The sequence below is a fragment of the Dipodomys spectabilis genome, unplaced genomic scaffold (genome assembly GCF_019054845.1).
Source record: "Dipodomys spectabilis isolate Male_0828 unplaced genomic scaffold, ASM1905484v1 ptg000032l, whole genome shotgun sequence".
In the NCBI taxonomy this organism is placed as follows: domain Eukaryota; kingdom Metazoa; phylum Chordata; class Mammalia; order Rodentia; family Heteromyidae; genus Dipodomys; species Dipodomys spectabilis.
In genome coordinates, this window is record NW_024870709.1 from 1,789,757 (window position 1) to 1,811,488 (window position 21,732).

At 36.1% G+C, this 21,732-nt stretch overlaps 1 protein-coding gene across 1 annotated transcript in view; it reads left to right on the forward strand.

Annotated features, from left to right (window-relative positions):
- The window catches only part of Ltn1 (listerin E3 ubiquitin protein ligase 1), a 48,942-nt gene that overhangs the window by 13,162 nt on the left and 14,048 nt on the right, over positions 1 to 21,732 (forward strand). Inside the window, exons 7-19 of the mRNA XM_042676847.1 lie at positions 1,654 to 1,827; positions 2,586 to 2,776; positions 3,882 to 4,017; positions 5,189 to 5,998; positions 6,928 to 6,969; positions 9,955 to 10,144; positions 11,262 to 11,501; positions 12,253 to 12,406; positions 13,255 to 13,399; positions 13,779 to 13,965; positions 15,855 to 16,014; positions 18,274 to 18,378; positions 20,482 to 20,624. Coding sequence (XP_042532781.1) covers positions 1,654 to 1,827; positions 2,586 to 2,776; positions 3,882 to 4,017; positions 5,189 to 5,998; positions 6,928 to 6,969; positions 9,955 to 10,144; positions 11,262 to 11,501; positions 12,253 to 12,406; positions 13,255 to 13,399; positions 13,779 to 13,965; positions 15,855 to 16,014; positions 18,274 to 18,378; positions 20,482 to 20,624 — 2,677 coding nt within the window. The remainder of the gene's footprint in view (positions 1 to 1,653; positions 1,828 to 2,585; positions 2,777 to 3,881; positions 4,018 to 5,188; positions 5,999 to 6,927; positions 6,970 to 9,954; positions 10,145 to 11,261; positions 11,502 to 12,252; positions 12,407 to 13,254; positions 13,400 to 13,778; positions 13,966 to 15,854; positions 16,015 to 18,273; positions 18,379 to 20,481; positions 20,625 to 21,732) is intronic.

Genomic DNA, 21,732 nt, shown 5'->3' on the forward strand with positions numbered 1-21,732 from the left:
CCCTTGAAACTTCATCCTCTACTCCAGTTTTCCCAAAATTTGGTTCTCAGATTCTGAGTTGAATTACTGTATTTCTTTGTTTATGCTACCTTGAAATTGTTAGTATATACAAGGCTTTTTTCACTTAATGCATTTTTTTTGCATTTGTTCTTCTTTCCTCATCTCTACTTCCAGTGGCTGATCATTCTAATATTCAGTTAGGCTCCTGTGAGCCTTTGATCATAATATTTCTTGTGAACTTCGTTTCCATTTAAGTTGGTTTATCAATATTGAATTCATAGCCAGGAACACTAGAACTCATGCCTTAAGTAGGCTTATCTAACACAAGACATACATTTTGTTTGTGTTAAAGAACTTTGTGTGTGTGTGTGTGTGTGTGTGTGTGTGTGTGGTGTTGGGTTCCTGTGCATTCTAAGTAAGCATTCTGCTATAACTGAGCTATACCCCCCAGCCCTTCTTTGCCCTTCTTGTATTTCCTCTATAAGGTGCCTCACAATCTTCTTGTACTTTGACACAATAAGCCACACTGCATTGAAAGGCAATTTAATCTGATAATTGCTGAAGAAAAGCATAAGAATTTCAAATAATGTGGTATACTGTTCATAATATGTGAAGTGAAATAAAAAGAATACTGCCTTGTTTGAGCTGAGTGGGTTTTCTAAATTCTTTTTGTAAATGGAGCTTCAACTTACAATTTGGCTTGGAAAACACATTCTGTCCATAATACTGTCCTTAAGCTATAAAGTGAAATTTAAATTTTAATTAATTAATTTTGAGTTTAACAATTACAGTTGACTCTTTTTCAGATCTTCTATGTTATTTCTAGGATTCCTTTCCCTGCAGATTTCTTTAAATATTTGTTTATTTAAATATAAGTATTGTTTTTATGGAGTATGTGACTGATAATTATATACAAGCCATAATGATAAACTTCCTTTTTTTTCTGTTGATTATGGCTGCTGGTGTTTGTTTGGCTCTGTTAGAGCCCCAAATGAAGGGGTCTGCTATGTAAAAGGACTTGTGTTTGTTTCAAGCAAAGAGAAAGTTGAATTCTTTTTGCCTTTATTTTTTTCATTGTTAATTCTGGATATCTTTTCACTCATTTGATATTTGTTAGATTTTTTAAAGTATTTTATAATACTTTTAATTTTATTAATGAAAAGCTTAGTGTGGCTCTCGCTAGAGAGCATAAATACATATATGTGTACATATATATGTATATATGCATGTATACATATATATGCATGTACACATACACGTGTATATGTACAGACATATGCATCTGTATACAATATGTGCATGTACGTATACATATGTGTATATAACTATCCATGTTTTATATATGTATGTATGTATGTATGTATGTATGTATATTTGGTTTTTGTTGGTTGTAGGGATTGAACTCTGGGTCTGGGCAATGTCCCTGAGCTCTTTACTCAAGACTAGTACTCTTAACACTTCGAACCACAGAGCCACTCCCAGTTTTCTGGTAGTTACTTGGACATGAGTCTCAGAGACTTGCCTGCTCTGGCTAGGCTGGCTTTTAACTGTGATTCTCAGATCTCTGCCTCCTGTGGGCACCAGAACCTGGCATAAATACATATTTTTTTAATGTTGCTTGGTTTTAATTGAGCTCTCCATTTTTTTCTTTAGATCCGATCAGCGTATTTTGAGTTAGTTTCTGCTTTGTGCCAGCGTATCCCAAAGTTGATGAAAGAGGAAGCTTCTAAAGTGAGCCCATCTGTTCTACTTAGCATTGATGACAGTGACCCTATTGTCTGCCCAGCTCTCTGGGAAGCTGTTCTCTACACCCTTACAACGGTTGAGGTATGTAAGAGAGGCACACTTAGTTCATTGGAGAGTACTTGTCTTCCTAGTTTTATTTTAGAACTCTTAGAAGAAATATTAGAGACCCTTATACTATCTTGACACCTACCGCAAAAATGCTTTCCAAATTTAGTTTATCTCTTAAACTGACTTAATATACTTCCTATTTGGTCAGAGTAATTATTCTTTTAATAATGTGCTATAATGTTGCAGAAAATATATCTAAATCTTATATTTAAGTTACAATATAACTTGTGTTCTTGAGAAAGTATCTTTTAAGTTTATTTTTGTGTTTGTGTATGTGGTACTGGAATTTGAGCTCAGGGCTCTGTGCTTGCTAAGTACAATACCATTTGAGCCCTGTCTACATCTCAATTTGCTTCAATTTATTTTTATGGAAGGGTCTTTCACTTTTTCCCACGGTTATCTTTGAACTTTGGGTCTTCCCACCTCTGCCTCTGAATAACTGGGGTCAGTAAGCATGAGTTATCATATCCAGCCTCTGTTGGATTAAATAATTATTTCTACTCAACGTATATATAATATATGTATAATATATATAATATATAACGAATATACGATTTCATGTGTTTGGCACAATTCTTGGGTAACATTTGTAACTTTACAGTTTTAATGACAGATTTTTAGCTTCATAAAATACTGGATTTTTGTTTTTTAAAGCCAGTGTGTATTCTTTCTAAATTGGGAAAAGTATGTTTTATAATCTTTATTACTGTTTTAATCTTTTCTTTGGATAGGATTGTTGGCTTCATGTAAATGCAAAAAAAAGTGTTTTTCCCAAACTTTCAACTGTGGTTCGTGAAGGTGGTCGAGGCCTAGCTACTGTCATATATCCTTACCTTTTGCCATTTATCAGCAAACTCCCTCAGTCCATCACAGACCCAAAGCTGGATTTCTTTAAAAATTTCCTCACCTCTCTAGTTGCAGGGTAAGCAATTCAAATTGTGTTTATTTAAAGACATGTTTTTTTTCTGTTTTCATTCTCATTGTTGTCTTTCTTATTTGAATCACTCCCAAATTGTTTGTGGGAGTATTTTCAGAGAAATTTCTTTTTTTTTCTTCTTTGAATATTGTCATAGTTTGTGTAGCAAGAAGCTAGATAAATGGGGTTAAGTTCCTATTTGAAGATAAGAATCATAGCCCATTTTTCAAATGGGCTATGATTTTTATATTTATAGCTAAAATGCAGATAATGAGCTAATAAAGTTCATCAAGAGTTCCTTAAAGTTGAATTTTTTTTTTTAATTTTTATTTTTTAACAGTCCTGGGGCTTGAATTCAGGACCTGGGCACTGTCCCTGAGCTTTTTTGATCAAAGTTAGTATTGTATCACTTGAGCCACAGCACTATTTCTAGCTTTTTCTTTTTATGTGGTACTGAGGAATCGTACCCAGGCCTTTATGAATGCTAGGCAAGCACTCTACCACTAAGCCACACTACCAGCCCCAAATGGCATTGTTTAAAAACTCATTAGTAAAACTATTTTTATTACGTTCTACATATGGACTGAAATAATTTTTTGTTGAACAGCCATATATGGGCTGAGAATGTGGCTTAGTGGTAGAGTGCTTGCCTAGCATGCATGCAGCCCTGGGTTTGATTCCTCAGTACCACATACACAGAAAAAGCCAGAAGTGGGCTTTGGCTCAAGTGTTGGAGTGCTAGCCTTGAGCAAAAAGAAGCTCAGGGACAGTGCCTAGGCCCTGAGTTCAAGCCCCAGGACTGGCAAAAACAAAACAAAAACAACTATATATATATATAATTTTACTCATGTCTTTTATATTTATATGTGAATAGACTCATTAAAAGGAAGTGAATCTTATTAAAAGAACGTGAATCTTACCTTTTACTAACATGTTTTTGAAAATTTTTTTTTTCTCTTTTATATTTATGTTCTCACTGGCTGTATGTGATTTACTCATTAGTGTTTAAGATTTTTTTTTAAGTTATCCTTTGGTTTTTCAGTAACTTTATTTTGGTGATTCTGAGTTCTCATTTTCTTCATGAGAGTAATACACAGTCATTATCTTGTAGGCTGTCAACAGATAGAATGAAAACAAGCTGTTCTGAGTGCTCAGCAGTAATAACTGCCTTTTTTGAGTGCTTACGTTTTATAATGCAACAAAACTTAGGTGAGGAAGAGATGGAAAAGATGCTCGTCAATGACCAGGTACTTATGATGGGAAAGTTACCTGGGCCTTTGCACACTGACTGTGACCAATTAAGTTCCTTGTGTCTTGTTGCCATTTGTGGTAGTTAGCCTTCTATGTAAAAAATTCATTTTTATAATTTCAAATTGAATAATGTCATCAGTTGCTAGTGTAATATGATAATCTGTAGGCTAGTCATAAGACTCATCAAATATATCTAAGTCTCTGGAATTGAAGACTTTTTGAGAGAGGTAGTATAAACAGATCTTGGAAGATATGTTAGTATTAAACTTAAATTCTGCAGCAAACATCTTATTACTTCTAAAATGCTTTTTTTTTTTTTTTTTGTGGTTGTGGGGCTTGAACTCTAGGCCTGGGCACTGTACCTCAGCTTTTCAACTCAAGGCAAGAGCTCTACCATTGAGTTACAGAGCCACTTCCGGTTTTATGAGTAGTTTATTGGAGATAAGAGTCTCATGACTGGCTGGCCCTGATCCTCAGATCTCAGCCTCCTGAGTAGATAGGATTACAGGTGTGAGCCACCAACGCCCAGCTTAAAATGCTTTTTGTACATCCTTTTTTGACCATATGGGTTTTGCTTTTAGATCCAGGAATGAGACAGGAACTGGTGTAGGCTTGCTGGCTTTTGCCCTTCCCCTTTTCCTGCCAGTACTGGGGCTTGAAATCAGGAGGTGGGTGCTGTTCCTTAGGTTTTTCACTCAAGGCTGAAACTACAGCTCCATGTCTGGCTTTTTGCTGGTATATTAGAGATAATACTCTCACAGACTTTCCTGGTAGGATTATAAGCATAAGCCACTAGCTCCCGGCTTAGGTTTCTTATAATATGAAGTTAGTGAGATTATAGAAGCCCGTATTTTAGATAGTTAATTTACTATTGTGATTTCAGGAAAAAAAAGTTCTCATTTCTTGGTTAATGTGTTAGGTGTGCCTTTTAATTAAGACAGAAAAACAAAAAAAAGTCTAGAAAAAACTGGATCATGAAGTATGGTCAGTGATAACATTAAAAAGTAATAAGTAATTCAAGTGGAATGTAGTGAAATATTTAAGCTCTTTGTATGACAAAATTGTCTTTGAATGAACATTTAATAAGTCCTAGGAAAAAAGTTATGTTTTTCAAATATTATCAAATGTGTTTCTCTTAAAAACTGATTTTTTTTTTTTCCCTTTCAGTTGATTCCTTTTATTGATAAAGTTCTCAAAGACCCAGGATTGCAACATGAGCCACTATTTAATCATCTAGCTGAAACTATTACTTCCTGGGAAGCTAAAGCAGACATGGAGAAAGATGATAAAAAGTCTTATAATTTGGAAAATGTACTTCTGAATTTCTGGGAAAGACTGTCTGATATCTGTGTGGAGAAAGTCAATGAGCCAGAAGTTGATGTTAAAAGCATTTTGAGTGTATCTAACCTCTTACAGGTCCTTCAGAAGCCAAAGAGCTCACTGAAGTCAAATAAGAAAAAAAATGGTAAGGTTAGATTTGCTGATGAGATTGCTGAAGTTATTCAGGAGAATGACAAATGCCCATCTTCTGAAGGGGAGAACAATGAAGGCTCTGAGTTAGTGGCTGACTCTTGCCTCACTAGTAGTTCTTCAGACATTGTGTCACCTTTAAGGAAGAAACCTTTGGAAGACTTAGTCTGTAAACTTGCAGAGCTGAGTATTAATTACATCAATGAACACAAGTCAGAACAACATCTACAGTTCCTTTCTACTCTACTTGACTCTTTCGCTTCAAGCCAACTATTTAAAGTGCTCCTTGCTGATGAAGAAGAGAATATTATCAAAGCCAAACCCCTTGAAATAACCAAACTTGCTCAGAAAAATCCTGCGGTACAGTTTTTGTACCGTAAAGTAATAGGTTGGCTTGATGAAGGTCCAAGAAAGGATGTCAGTTTCCTGGTGGACATTTTATATAGTGCTCTTCGTTGCTGTGACAGCGATGCAGAAAGAAAGGAGATCTTGGATGATATAACCAAGGTATTACTGTTGTATAACTTTAAAAATTATTTAAATGATAGGCGATACTAATAAGTCGGCCTGGGACTTATTTTTGGATTCTTAACTATGAGACTTCTGAGTAGATGTTCATCAGTTCCAAGATGACAAAGGATTGCTGCCACTGGTGATTCACGCCTGTAATCTTAGCTATTCAGGAGGCTGAGATCTGAGGATCATGGTTCAAAACCATGCAGAACGGGAGATTTTTATCTCCAGTTAACTACCAGAAAGCCAGAAGTGGAGCTGTTGTTCAAGAGGTAGAGTGCTAAGTGTAGGACAAAAGTTGAGAGGCAGCTCCCAGGGCTTGAGTTCAAGCCCCAGAACCAGAACATGCATGGGTGTGCACATGTGCATGTGTTGGTCCTGAAGCTCAAATTTAGGGACTAGGCATTGTCTGAGTTTTTTGCTCAAGACTGGTGCTCTACCACTTGAGCCACAACTCTGTTTCTCAGCTTTTTAGTAGTGTCACTGGGCACTTGTGGCTCATACCTGTAATAATAACTACTCGGGAGGCTAAGATCTGAGGATCATAGTTCAAAGCCAACCCTGGGCAGGAAAGTGGAGCCAGTGGCTCAAAGAGGTAGACTGCTATAAACACCTGAGCAGAAGAGCTCAGGGATACTGCCTAGACCCTGAGTTAAGCCCCATGACCACCACCTCCACCACCAACAAAAAGTCTTGTAGACTTTCCTGCCTTGTCTGGCTTCAAACCTTGATCCTCAGATCTCAGCCTCCTGAGTAGCAAAGAGTACAGACATGAGCCACCAGTACCTGCCAATCCATATATTTTAAGGTTGGGCTAGCTAAAACTTAGTTTTGGATTATTTACAAAGTTTATTTATTCTTTAAGTTTTTAAGTTTTGCTCTTCATTCTAGCAAATTGGTTCTAACTTTCTTTCTTCTTTTAGGAGGACCTAGAATGGACTTCTCTTCTTCAGGTTATTGAAAAGGTATCATAAGGTTTTCTTTTTGTGTTTATAAATACAGAAAAATTAAAACCACAGTCACGTTCGCACACTTTGGTCTGGTGTGTTTGAGAACTTGCTTACTTTTGTAACTTTTTCCCCTAATTTGCAAATGCATTCATCTTTGTCTTCCTATAGTATTGTTTTTCTAGTTAGAGATATCAGGGAAAAACAAATAGGCTCTGGAAAATCTTTGCTGTCATATAATATAGAAAAAGTTAAACATTTTATTATCTTCAGGGCACAGACTTCTCTGCTCTTATTATTTTTTACTTCTATGGAAATTACTTGAATAGCTCTAGCTTTGACTAGAACACATAAAGTTTTCCTAATTCTAGAACACTTTCTAGGAAAATTCAAATATTCCAGCTTTTGAATTTGACACTTGACTAAGAAAATGAATAATTAATGAAAAAAAATCAATGAATATAAATATAACAGAAAATTTTAAAGTGGCTTAAGCATTCCTTCCTAATGACATTGATAACATAATGTTTCCAACTATAGAAACGTTATACTTAAAATTTTTACTGTTTTGTACAATATTTTTTCTTTTCAGTTTTACATAGATATGTTTTTAATTTGAAAATTTGTTCTATTGTTTAAAAAACTTACACTTTTATCTGGTTTTATTTTTTTATTCTTTGATGCTTGAAAAGCCAGGGCCTTCTATATATGCTAGGCAAGAATTCTGCTGAATTTTACCCTACTTCCCTTCTAACCATTTCTGAACATGCAGCTCAGTGATACATATATTCACATTCTTACAAAACTCTTTCCTCCAGAATTTTTTCATCTTGAAAAATTGAAACTGTAGTCTATGTTGTAGCTTATTCAGAACACTTGATTAGTATATGTGAGTCTCTAGGCCTCCTCCCCGCCCCCAATTAAAACAACACTTTAAAACTATGTTCAGGGACTGGGAAGGTGGCTCAGTGGTAGAGCGCTTGCCTTGCATGCCTGAGGCCCTGGGTTCGATTCCTCAGCACCACATAAGCAAAAAGAAAAAAGCCAAAAGTGGTGCTGTGGCTCAGGTGTTAAGAGTGCTAGCCTTGAGCTGAAGAGCTGAGGGACAGCACCCAGGCCCAGAGTTCAGGACCCACGACCAGACCCCCCCCCAAAAAAAAAACAACAAAAAACAAAAAACTATGTTCATTAAACAATAACTTCCCCTTTTCTTCGATAGTCTACTTTTAGAAAATAAATGCAGAATATTACTTTTTATTATTCAGCATGAGAAATATAATTTGTCAGGCACACCATTGCATGAGTTTACCAAGTTTATCCAATGCCCTTCTTCCCATATTTTCAGATAGCTCCTTGAAAAATGGCATGGGAGGGCAGTAATTTGATAAGCTGATATGTTCATTTCACACTTAATTCATATTCTCAAGGAATACAGGTACTCATGTCTGCTTAGAAGAGTTTCTTCTTCCTGTGCTAAGTTTGAAGTTCCTAGGTATTTGCTTCCTCTGCTCTATAACTTAATAGCTACCCTATCTGCTCATAACTGCTTATATACTCAGTAGATATGTTTGTGAATTGAGAAGTTGATCTAACATGAGAGACATTCAAAAGCTTTTTTTATTTATTTTTTATTTTTCTTTTGGTCATGGGGCTTGAACTCTGGGCTTGGGCGCTGTCCCTGCGCTCTTTAGCTCAAGGCCAGCACTCTACCACTTGAGCCACTAGTGGTTTATTGGAGATAAGAGTCTCACAGACTTTTCTGCCCAGGTTGGCTTTGAACCATGATCCTCATATTTCAGCCTCCTGAGTAGCTAGGATTACAGATGTGAGCCACTGGCTCCCGGCTTCCAAAACTTTTCTTTACTAGAGTTCTACAGAACAGATTGGTTTCATTTGGTAAACTGCTTTAGGAAATCTTTCTATACTTCTAAACTCTTAAAGTAATTTTTCATAGTTTATGAGGCCTAATTCTTTATGAGCAAAACCTCTAAAGTCAATTTATTTAAACTAATCTCGAATACCAGAATTCTGGAACTAGTAACAAGACTTTAGGGTTTCTGAGAGTTAATCTTTTTAGTTTACAACTGAAGAAATAGTTTTAGTTTGGTTAAGAGATTTGTCTAAGGTCACAGGCTGTTTAATTGTAAAGCTTGGCCTAACATAACATATAAGCTGTGATTACTTATACTTTTTTTAAGTGAAAAGATAAGCAGTTTTTCAGGCACTACCCAATCCGTACTTGGATTTCTTTTTTTCCAGATTGCTTTGAAATGAACAAGTTGCAAATTCCTTTCTTCTCAGCCTTAAAAGCAAAAGAAGCTCTGGGAACATGGATCAACATGCTTTTGGGGGTTGATTTATAAGTTTTCCTTCCTGCCCCACTCAATGAAAATAAATAAGCTGCTGTCAGATTTCTGGCCCTTGTAACTCTGTTGCACAGTATTTGGGATAATAAGTCCAATAAGTCCCATCATTGATATTGATATGATTTGCCTTTGTCATACACTAATTGTTTTTTAATTTTAGAAAAATTAATGAACAAAAACATAATAGATGCAATGCTTATCAGTATATCTTCAAAGTTCATTCCTTATCCATTGAGCATATCTACAGTGCTGTAGCACATATTGTAGTTTAAGACAGTCTCTGCTTTCAAGGAATTTACAGTCTCATTGGCATGACAAGATATACACAGATAAAAACATTTATATAATTATACAATTCAGTGAGTGCTTTAGACACTCAGAAAATCAATGATCACTATAGGCTAGAGCAGATGGGGAAGACTTCATAAAGCATGTAGGATCTGTAATATTTTGCCCGATTTGTGGGATTTTGATTAGTGAAGAGGGAGAATATTTAAGATGTAGTTTTCCTAGAATATCAACGAGAAGAAGTGGGGGATCAATTTAGGGTAGGGCCACATGGTAAAGGGGATAATAATGGTGCCAGTAATGGCTTTTGATCTTGCTTCTAATCTTTGTTTTAATTTTATGGTTTCAGGCATGTTCTAGTTCACATAAACATGCTTTAGTAATTACTTGGCTAAAAGGCAATATCCTTGGAGAGAAGTTGGCTACCTTGGCAGATTGTCTTTGTAACAAGGATGTAGTATACACGGCATCTTCCGAATCTTACTTCTCAGTACAATGGACTCTTCTAAGCCTGGTATTATCTCAACATGTTAAAAATGGTAGGGATTATATAGTATTTTTTTTTCTGGGGGATTATCATCTTGTTCACCTTTGGAGGAATTCCATGTTGCTGGTTTGCATATTACTGGTTGAGAATAATTACTTATCTATTCAAATATCTTAATGTTATAAGATCTAAATATCTTTATGTCATGACTTGGAAGATACTTGATATTTTTAATTTCCTCTTTAAAAAGTTTTGGTTATAAATTCTTAATTTTGTAGGTCATTGCTGATTTTGCTGTTTAAAACTGCCTTTTTGCCAGGCGCTGGTGGCTCATGCCTGTAATCCTAGCTATTCTGTAGGCTGAGATCTGAGGATTGTGGTTCAAAGCCAGCCCAGGCAAGGAAAGTCCATGAGACTCTTATCTACAATACACCACCAGAAAACTGGAAGTGATACTATGGCTCAAGTGGTAGAGCACTAGCTTTGAACTGAAGAGCTGAGGAACAGTGCCCAGGCCCAGAGTTCAAGCCCCACGACCAACTTAAATTAAAAAAAAAAAAAAGCCCAGGCGTTGGTGGCTCACACCTGTAATCCTAGCTCTCAGGAGGCTGAGATACGAGGATGGTGGTGCAAAGCTGGTTCAAAGACAGCCTGGGCAGGAAAGTCCATGAGACTCTCATCTCCAATAAACCACTTACAAAACTGGAAGTTGCTCTGTGGCTCAAGTGGTACACAGTGCTTGCTTTGAGCTGAAGAGCTGAAGGATAGCGCCTAAGAGTTCAAGACCAAAATAACAACCACCACAAAAACACTGCCTTTTTATTCTAGAGCTTTTAGGTTTCAGAGGACAGATTGATTTATTAATAAAAATTTTAGGGCTGGGAATGTGACTTAGTGGTAGAGTACTTGCCTCACATTCATGAAGCCCTGAGTTTGATTCCTCAGTACCCCATAAACAGAAGAGTGGTAGAGTGCTAGCCGTCAGCACAGAGAGGCTCAGGGATGGAGATTAGGCCCTGAGGTCAAGCCCCAGGACTGGCAAAAAAAAAAAATTGTCAGATACATATGCGCCTTCAAACCAACAAACCAACAGATCCACATGATTACTAACCCAAAGTCTTTGAACGTATCATATTAATTATTTTTGTATGTTTGGATTTTCTTTTTAGATTACTTGATTGGAGAAGTGTATGTTGAAAGAATTATTGTTAAACTTCATGAAACTTTATCTAAAACAAAGAAATTGTCAGAAGCTGAAAATAATAACTCAGCAGTATCTTTTATCTGTGATGTGGCCTATAACTATTTCAGCTCAGCAAAAGGATGCTTGCTAATGCCATCATCTGAAGATTTATTATTAACTCTCTTTCAGTTATGTGCTGAGAACAAAGAAAAAACACACTTGCCAGGTAATAGCCTACTGCTCAAATGTTTTGTTGGGAATCTTCATCTCTGACCTTCATAGTGAGTGTAAGTGTGCCCAGGTTTTATTGATTGAATTATAATGTGTTTGGAAGTTTATAAACATTTTGAGCAAATAGCTAGAATCTTTTATACTTTCAATATTAGAACCCAAGTTAAAGATGCATAGTTATTTGGTATCAGGGAAACAGTTTTGGAAAAGGCTATCATAGGTGGTATAAAATCAGCTCTTCCATGTGGTAACTCTTAACAGTTTGCTTAGTTGTTTTTTCCTCTATTTCTTTACTCATTAAAGCAGGATAATATCAATCTCATCTCTTTGTTGTAGTGAAAACATTGAGTTTTAGTGCATAGCAAGATGAGATTGTTGTGTAAGAACTGTATTCTTGTGTGATGTGTTATTTCAGGCTTATTAATGAAAAGAACCTAAAAAGTATTGCTGGAGAACCCTAACTCTTTTTTAATACTAATTTATCTGTTTAGAAAAGCTAATTCAATTGTATCTCCAAAAGGAAAACTTTTCTTTGGTGAAGTTCAGAACAGAAAAAAGCTAACTAGAAAATCTTACCATTTCACTTGCATATAATACAAGCTAGCTTGTATTTTTATTGCATGTATAGGACAATCCCTTCATTTCCAATTAAAATGTTAAAGTCTCCTATCTCTAGTGAGTTTTGCGACATTCTATACCAATTAAAATTAATTCTGTGAGGTTACAAATTCTTTTTGCCATTTTAGATTTTCTAGTCTGTAAACTGAAAAGTACTTGGCTCGCTGGTATAAATGTGTTGGTCCATCATACTGGCAGTACGTATAAACAGAGCACCTTTCTACATTTGTCTGCTCTATGGCTGAAGAACCAAGTTCAGTCCTCATCTTTGGATAACATAAGGTACCATTTTGTGCTATATATAAATTTTGTGTTTTTATAGATCATTGTTCTTCAGTAAGATTCCATGCTGGGTATAGTGCAAACCTGTAATCCTAGCACTCAGGAACCTGAGCAGGAAGACCACAAGTTCAAGTCCTTGGGCTACATAGCAAGACTGTCTCTAAACAAACTGTAAACAAACAATCTGTGCTTAGTTTTAGTACCTATTAAAAGTGACTTACTGTGTAAAACATCTAAGAGATCTATAGACTCTTCAGTGAAGATCCAAACAGAATTTTTCCCCTACACATTTTGTATTAATGATCATTCAAGGTTCAATGAACCATTTGTTTTTCCTGACGGTCATCTTCCTAATTTGTAGTCAATGATGTCAATGATGTGATAGTAGCACTGATGTCAGAGGCTAGTATGACATGTTAATTACAACTTCTCCTGGAACTACACATGCTGCTTGATTTTGTTTATATTTGGGAACTGGTGGTCATTGCTTTAAGGAGTTAAAATCCAATAATATTTCACATATCCTGGTCTGTATATTTGGGAACTGGTGGTCATTGCTTTAAGGAGTTAAAATCCAATAATATTTCACATATCCTGGTCTGTATCTATATAGTGAAAGTGAAAACAATGCATTTCAGGTTTTGAAGGTTGCATCAAATCATTTTGCTCTTTTAAACACTTTAGATAGCTATATTTCAGAAATATCTGATTTGAAATTGGTCAGAACCCCTATACTGTGAGATGCGCAGTTTGACTCTGTATGTCTCTGAGAATGAGAAGATCACTTACCTCTATTTAGTGTTCACACTAGTCCTTACATAACTAGTAGTCAAATTCTTTGTATTCAGTCTACAGGCCCTTTTATCTGCTGTTGATGATTTGTTACATACACTTGTAGAGAGTGAAGATACTTATCTTCTGGAATTCTATATTGGAAATGTAATGCCAAACAACAATGAGTGGGAAAGTATGAGACAGTCTCTTCCTATTCAGGTATGCATGAGGTTGGAGAGGGCATGGCTTATTCTCAAGTTTGGATTTCATGCAAGCTTTTGTTAATTTATTTTATTTTGGGGAAGAGCATAGTGAATGAGTATCTTGCTTTGCCTTTATTTCCCAGCATTAATATTGGATATTTAATGTTAGCAAAATACCATTTGAAATGAGTATCAACTACCTATAAGGCAAATAATTCTTGATCTGTTCTGAAAAGACTTAAAGAAATTTGGATAGATAGATAATTTTTCCTAATTAAAACCAAGCTTGGAGGGTTTTGATATCTACTAATAAACTATATATTCTAATAAGTTATTTTCCTTGTGATAAATAATGTAGAATACCTAATGAGTTTTGAATATTTTCTCTTTTACAGTGGTTATACAGACCTCTTTTAGAGGGAAGATTGAGTTTAAATTATGAATGTTTCAAAACAGATACTAAGGAACAAGATATAAAGACACTTCCCAGTCATTTGTGTACTTCAGCATTATTGAGCAAAATGATCTTAGTTGCACTGAAAAAGAAAATAGTCCTAGAAAATAATGTACTTGAGAAAATAAGTAAGTATATACAAGAATTCAGGTAGATATACTATCAAATAAGTGTAACTTTTATATAATTTGGACTATATTGCAATTTAATTAATTCAAGAATCTTTAGCTTCCTATTGACTGTTTTAGTGATAGGAAACTTGAAGTTACTTAAACAGCAAAGATCCAACTGTAAATTGGCTGTAGAGACACTGATATCTTTCTATATAATCTTTTTAGCTGTACAACATAACTTAGTGTAACACTAATTACTCAAACTGGTATAACACTCAAAGAAGCAGGTCCTATGTCACATAGCCCTCACCCTAAATAGGATTTTGTTAAGGATTCTGAATTTTCTCTTGGTCTTTGAACTCATAGACTCTGATAAGTAGAGGTTCAAATATTGACTCCCAGGAAGACTTAGGATCTCAACAAATTAATTATTTTAACACATGGATTAGAATTGTAGGTACTACATATATGAGATGCTATTAAATATAGATTTGTACAACTCCTGTGTCTTGTAAGCCCTCAACTATAATACAGTAGAGGAGAATAACATTCTATGAAAGAATGTTGAAAACCCACTTTTGGTCAGCCAGTGGCACATTTAAGTCTAACTACAGTTTATATTGCTGAACAGTGATCTCTCCAAACAGAAAATTAGAAATTGGAGTTGGGATTTTTTATTTTATTTTATTTTTATTTTTTGTTGGTCATGGGGCTTGAACTGTGGGCTTGGATGCTGTTCCTGCACTGTACTGCTAGAGCTGTAGTGCCACTTTGGGTTTTCTAGTGGTTTATTGGAGATAAGAGTCTCAGGGACTTTCCTGCCCAGGCTAGCTTTGTACCGTGATCCTCAGATCTCAGCCTTCTGAGTTGCTAGGATTACAGGCATGAGCCACTGGTGCCGGGCTGAGATGTATTATTTTTATCTTTTTAAAAATTATTATTATTAACTATTATTGTAAAGGTGATATACAGAGGGTTACAGTTGTATAAGCCAGGTAATAAGTGTATTTCTTTTTGGACAATGCCACCCCTTCCTTCAATACTTAGTTTGGGGGGGGATTTATTTTTATTGTGTTACTAGTTACAAGCTGACAGTATTTAGCCTTTTTATTAGCTTTCCAGTCAAAACTGTTACTGCTTTTATTAACTTGACTAGAATTACTTAGCTAATGAAGATGGGACAAGCTTTTGATAGAGATCTCAATCTATATGTGGTTTTATAAAAAGGAATTATGACTCTCTTACATACTAGAAGACTGTGATTACTTTGTGATATGTATGCACTTGGTCATTTAATTCTCAGAATATCTCAGTTGGTATCTGTATATACACGGATATGAAGCTCAAGACAAACATAGGTCTTCAGTCAGACCTATCTATGATGTCCATGCCTGTATTACTATTACATGCCTGTATTACACATATAAACATAGAGTACTCATTTCAGGTCTTGAGTCTTTTTGGTCTTCTTTCACCTGTATGAAACTTTTTGCGAGGGGTACAAAAAGAATAGCTAGCTTCTTTTAGTATTTCAATACCATAGATCCCTTTTGTATTCTTGAATAATCAGAAAAGGAATTAAGATTTGAGAAAGATGTAATATTTTTTATTTATTAATTTTGAGATGGGGGGGGTCTGAGTTGCCCAGCTTGTCCTCAAATTCATAATCCTTCTGTTACAGCCTTTCAGGTAGGCTTGTGCTACTACACCCAACAGAGGTGATGAGTTCATATCAGACAGCTGTTTTTAGCTGTTCTTTACCATCTCAAAGTGAATTTGAAAGTCAGTTGGTAGATGTGTTGAGATGAGCAGGCATAATTTTAGAGATTGTGACAAAGAAATGAGAGTAATTCAGGGTTGTACTACTTGTACACTTGGTAATTTGCTGATGTACATTTTCTTAGCTGCAGAACTGCTCTATTCACTGCAGTGGTGTGAAGAACTAGACAATCCACCCGTTGTTCTAAATGGGTTTTGTGAAATGCTTCGAAAAATGAATATTACCTATGATAACTTACGTGTACTTGGCAATACTTCTGACCTTTTTCAGCTGTTATTTAACAGGTAAGTATCCTTTTCAATTTCTGGCTTTTGAATTATTTTACTTGCTTAAGGATTTGTGTTTAATAAAATGTAAACCCAGCTAGGTGCTGGTGTGAGGATCATGGTTCAAAGGCAGCCTAGACAGGAAAGACTATGAGACTTTTTTTTTTTGTCTGTCTGTTTTTTGCTGGTCATGGGGCCTGATCTCTGGGCCTGGGCACTGTCCCTCAGCTCTTCAGCTCAAGGCTAGCGCTCTACCGCTTGAGCCACAGCACCACGTCCAGCTTTTTCTGCTTATGTGGTGCTGAGGAATCGAACCCAGGGCCTCATGCACGCAAGGCCAGCACTCTACTACTTGAGCCACAGTGCCACTTCCAGTTTTCTAGTGGTTTAGTGGAGATAAGAGTCTCATGGACTTTCCTGCCCGGGCTGGCTTTGAACAGTGATCCTCATATCTCAGCCTCCTGAGTAGCTAGTATTTCAGGCATGAGCCACCAGTGCCCAGCTGTCTATGAGACTTTTATTGCCAATCAACTACTAGAAAACCGAAGTGGAGCTATGGTTCAAGTAGTAGAATGCTAGCCTTGAGCAAAAGAGCTCAGGAACAGTGCTCAGACCCTGACCTACAAAAAAAGAAAACAAATAAGTAAACCCAGTTCCTGATAACATTTCAAATCTTCTGGGGGTAATTTAGGTTTTATGTGTTTTATCAGATCAGGAAGCAGATGACCGTGAAAGAAATAGAAATCTTTTAAAAGTTGTCATTTATGACCTGTCATCCCATGGCTTTCAAATTAATCTTCTACCTTCTGTGATGTATCTCCATGTCATGACCATAAATATCCCCTAGGTGAGGGGATCTGAGATCAGAATCCTTATGGCAGTTAAAAAGTTTTTTCTTTTAAGAGCTTCTGAATTGTCTAGTTTATCAGGCATGCTTTATAGTATCAGAAGATTTTTACTGTTTCTTCACTTTAAATCAGTCTCAGTGATCTTCAGGGTAATAGCTCCTGTTGGGGCTGAAGGGACTTTGGAATTGAGACGAAGCATGAGCTCTGTTCCAGTTGTGAAGAGCTGTTGAAATTCTAAACTCGCAGTCCTTTGTGTAATTAATTAGATACAAAGTTTTGAGTGAATTGATGCCCTCATACTCTCATAAAGTGATTCATTGAATTTTGTAAAAGGAATCTGTGTATCCAGTTTAAAAATCTTATTAAAAATATTTTCCTGGGAGAGAGTGAGGGGAAGGAGTGATATTGTCCAAAAAGAAATGTACTCTTTACTTGACTTATGTAACTGTAATCTTTCTGTACACCACCTTTATAATAAGAATAAAAATTTTAAAAAGAAAAAAATATGAATACTTTGAATAGATAACAATGAACCCCTTCCCCATAATTAATATAAGCTAATAAATGCTAGCATAAGTTAAAAGCTGTTTTCACTTGGACAGGTTAAGTGGGCATGATCCTGTTTCAGAAAGATTTTAAGGCTTGATTATTAAAGGCTACCCTTAGAAAAAATAGACCTCTGATTATATAAAATAATATATATTGAAATGAACTCCAAGAAATGTAAACAAGAGGGTTTTTTCTTTGTTGGATTTTTTTTTTAAACTTTCCTTTTTTTTTTTTTTTTGCTGGCTATGGAGCTTGAACTCTGGGCTTGGGAGCTGCCCCTGTGCTCTTCTGCTCAAGGCTAGCGCCCTAACACTTGAGCCAAAGCGCCACTTCCAGCTTTTTCTGCTTATGTGGTGCTGAGGAATCAAACCCAGGGCCTCATGCATGCAAGGCAAGCATTTTACCACTGAGCCACCTTCCCAGGCCCTCAAGGCTAGCATTTTTACCACTTGAGCCATGGCACCACTTCGAACTTTTTCTGTGTATGTGGTACTGAGGAATCGAACCCAGGGCTTCATGCATGCTAAGCATTCACTCTACTACTGAGCCACATTCCCAGTCCTTACTTTACATTTTGTGTTCATTTATCTGTCTTTTGGAGGGTAAGAGGACACGGAGGGACAAAAGGTGAACAAATGCAGCAGTTGTACTCACTAGACATCATTTCTGAAAATGAACTATACAACCTGTGGGTGGGACAGGAAGGAACAACTGGGAGAGAGTGAGGGAAGGGGTGACATTGTTCAAAAAGAAATGTGCACATTACCTGATTTTTGTAACTATCATCCCTCTGTACATCATCTTTGTAATAGCAATAAATTTAAAAATATAAAATAGAATTCTTTCAAAATGTACTAAATATTTTTTTTTCTTATTTTAGATCCAAGGAAAATGGCACACTTTGGTCTCTCGTTATTGCTAAATTAATCCTTTCCCAAAGTATTTCAACTGATGAAATAAGACCACATTATAAAAGGAAAGAAAGGTATTCTTACTTTGTAATTTATTGTAATTCTTACCTTAGCTATCCCCAATGAATGAACAGTTTCTAATGAATGAAAAAACATCCAGGGCTTAAGATATTAAAATAAGAGAAATTGTTTTAGATTAGTATGCAACTAAAAAAAAAATGAAGTTGTCCCTTTCCCCATTACCAAGGTTTGAACTCAGGATTTCCTGTTTGGTACACTTGCTTGCTTGCTAGACTAGCACTCTAGCCCTGAGCCGTACCGTTAGCCTTTTTTTTTTTTTAATGTGTGTGTGTGGCTGAACTCAGGTCTTGTGCTCTTGCTTAGCTTTTTCTCTCAAGCCTGATGCTCTACCACCACATTTCTACTTCCTGCTTTTTGCTGACTAATTGAAGGTAAGAGTACAAGAGTCTCAGGGATTTTTTTTTTCCAGGTTAGCTTTAAACTGCAAATCTCAGATCTTAGCCTCTTGAGTAGATAGGATGATAGTTGTGAGCCACCAGCATGTGGCTTTGCTGTTTTTGTTTTTTTGTTTTTTTGAGGGAATTTTCTTCCAGGGCTAAACTTGAACTGCTATCCTTTAGATCTTAGCTTCCTGAGTAGTTAGGATTAAAGATGTGAGCCACTGGCACCCAGTTTAATGATGCGTTTTTAACTTTGTAATATTTTGTGGACTTACACTTATTTTAAACAAGCAGCATTTTATAAATCTGTTTTTTCCCCCAGAAATCTTTTTGATGAGAATACTTGATTTTTTTTTCCTTCCAGTAACACTTCTTTCAACAGTTTAGTTGTGGAGGTGATAGGGACAGTTACTTCTTTTAGGTGAGGCTTATTCTATTGAACAAATTCTAGAAATGAAACAAATATGTTTAATACAAAGAAGTAGGTTGTAAGTAAGGATGTGTTATTTGAAGATCTACATTCAAATTGATACTTTGTTGCAATTTGCTGACAAGCATTTTAATGTTCTGGAATGATAAATTCTGTACAGTAAATTTCTAATTTCACTGTTAAAATTCTTATCACAAAAATTATAAAAACTTTTTATTTGGAGTAAGTGATACTTGTACATATTTAGAAATCCACGTGTAGACATTATTTTAAGAGCAAAATCTTTGGGGAAAGATCATAGATGTTTGTAATAAGGAAATTGTTAAATGATGTTATTTGCATTTTTCGAAGTATTACGTTGATATTTTGGCTTCATTTTTATTAGTGTTAAATAGAATAATTTTGTGTAATACATATTACATATATACATAACGTAAATATCAGTTCATGAAAGAACAGCTGTTACTGCTTAAATTGAATCAATTGATTCTTTTTTTTTTTTTTTTTTGCAGGGGGTAGGGTAGGGGGAGGGGGAATCATGGGGCTTGAACTCAGGGCCTGGGCACTGTCCCTGAGCATTTTTGCTAAAGGCTACTGCTGTACCACTTTGAGCCACAGCGCCACTTCCAGTTTTCTAGGGGTTAATTGTAGACAAGAGCCTTATGGACTTTCCTGCCCAGGTGGCTTCAAACTATGGTCCTCCGATCTCAACCTCCTGAATAGCTAGTGTTTAAGGTGTGAGCCACCAGCACCTGATCTGGGGTTTGTTTGTTGGTTGGTTGGTTGGTCATGGAGCCTGAACTCTGGACCTGGGCACTGTCCCTCAGTCCTTCAGCTCAAGGCTAGCGTTCTACCACTTCAGCCATAGCTCCACTTATGGCTTTTTCTGTTTATGTGGCACTGAGGAATGGAACCCAGGGCATCGTGCATGCAAGGCAAGCACTCTACCACTGAGCCACCTTCCCAGCCCCTCAATTGATTCTTAAGAGAGAATAATCATGCATTGCTAATAATAGCCTAGGTCATTAGTATAAAAAAGAATGGTCTTACATGAGGGGCAAACTCACATGTGCACATTTAAAAAATTATATATATGGAGAAAAGAGGAAAAGCAGCAGTACAAAGGATATGCAGTTTTATCATTGTGTCAACAATTGTCATTTTTTTCTATATAAATATGTTATACGAAGATATTAGTCATTCTTTTGATGTAGTCCTAATAAGGAATTTCTTGGTATTACTGCATATATATAATAAATAAAAAGCATATTTTTTCTTTTAAACAGTTTTTTTCCACTGACAGAAGGTAATTTGCATACCATTCAAAATCTCTGTCCATTTTTATCAAAAGAAGAAAAGAAAGAATTCAGTGCTCAGTGTATACCTGCTCTTTTGGGCTGGACTAAGGAAGACCTTTGCCGAACTGATGGTTAGTTGCCTAATAATATCTCATAGATTTTACTATTACATGAGATGAAAGAAGTGTTTCTTAATATGTAAAACCACATGTAACAGAGTTACATGCTGATTTGTTCCTGCTTTACACTTCTGTTACATAGCAAGTTGACAGTCATTAGAATGAGTGTCTGTGAAAGAGGGGTTATTACCATTTTATAGAAATGAGAGCTTTGGGGAAAATCTTTTTTTTTTTTTTTCTTTTTGCCGGTTGTGGGGCTTGAACTCTGGGTTTGGGCGCTTTCCCTCAACTCTTCAGCTCAAGGCAAGCGCTCTACTGCTTGAGCCACAGCGCCACTTTCGGTTTGCTAGTGATTAATTGGAGATAAGAGTCTCAGGGACTTTCCTGCTCGGGCTGGCTTTGAACCATGATCCTCAGATCTCAGCCTCCTGAGTAGCTAGGATTACAGGTGTGAGCCACCGGCTCCCGGTGGGGAAAATCTTATATTCATAAATAACCTTCCAGTCATTTCTTTTCCATCTGTATCCTTCCCTTCCTCAATACTGGGAGTCAAATCTAGGGCTTTGCCCATGCTAATCTAGTGATCTACCTCGGAACTATTTCCCTAGTACTCCATCTATAGCTTTTTAAAGCTGTGGCTTATTTCTTCCAAGTCAACTAGTGCTTACATATGTAAAGGTCAAGAAAGAATTAGCTTGTGTAGTATTTGAAACTTTTTCTTTTAGGTTCTTGGATTTTTTAATTATCTTTAAGTAGTTGTACAAAGAAGTTCTCATTGTACAAAACGGTATATGAGAAGAAAGTGTCTGACAACATTGTCATCTATCTCTCTTAGCCCATCCCTTCTCTCACTTTTTTCTTTTTTATTATCTTATTTTTTTTTAATTTTTTTAATTTTAATTTTAATTTTTTGTGAACATACTGTACAGAGGGGTTACAATTACATGGGCAAGATAATGTGTACATTTCTTATCAAGCATTGCAGGCCTCCTCCTTTGTTTACCCTTCACATCCCTTCCCAGCCTCCCCCAACTCCCCTACCCAATCTCCGCCCCCCCTTGAAACTTTTTTAAACTCTCTTCACTATACTAGTTCATTTAGTTCTTTAATAAACACACAC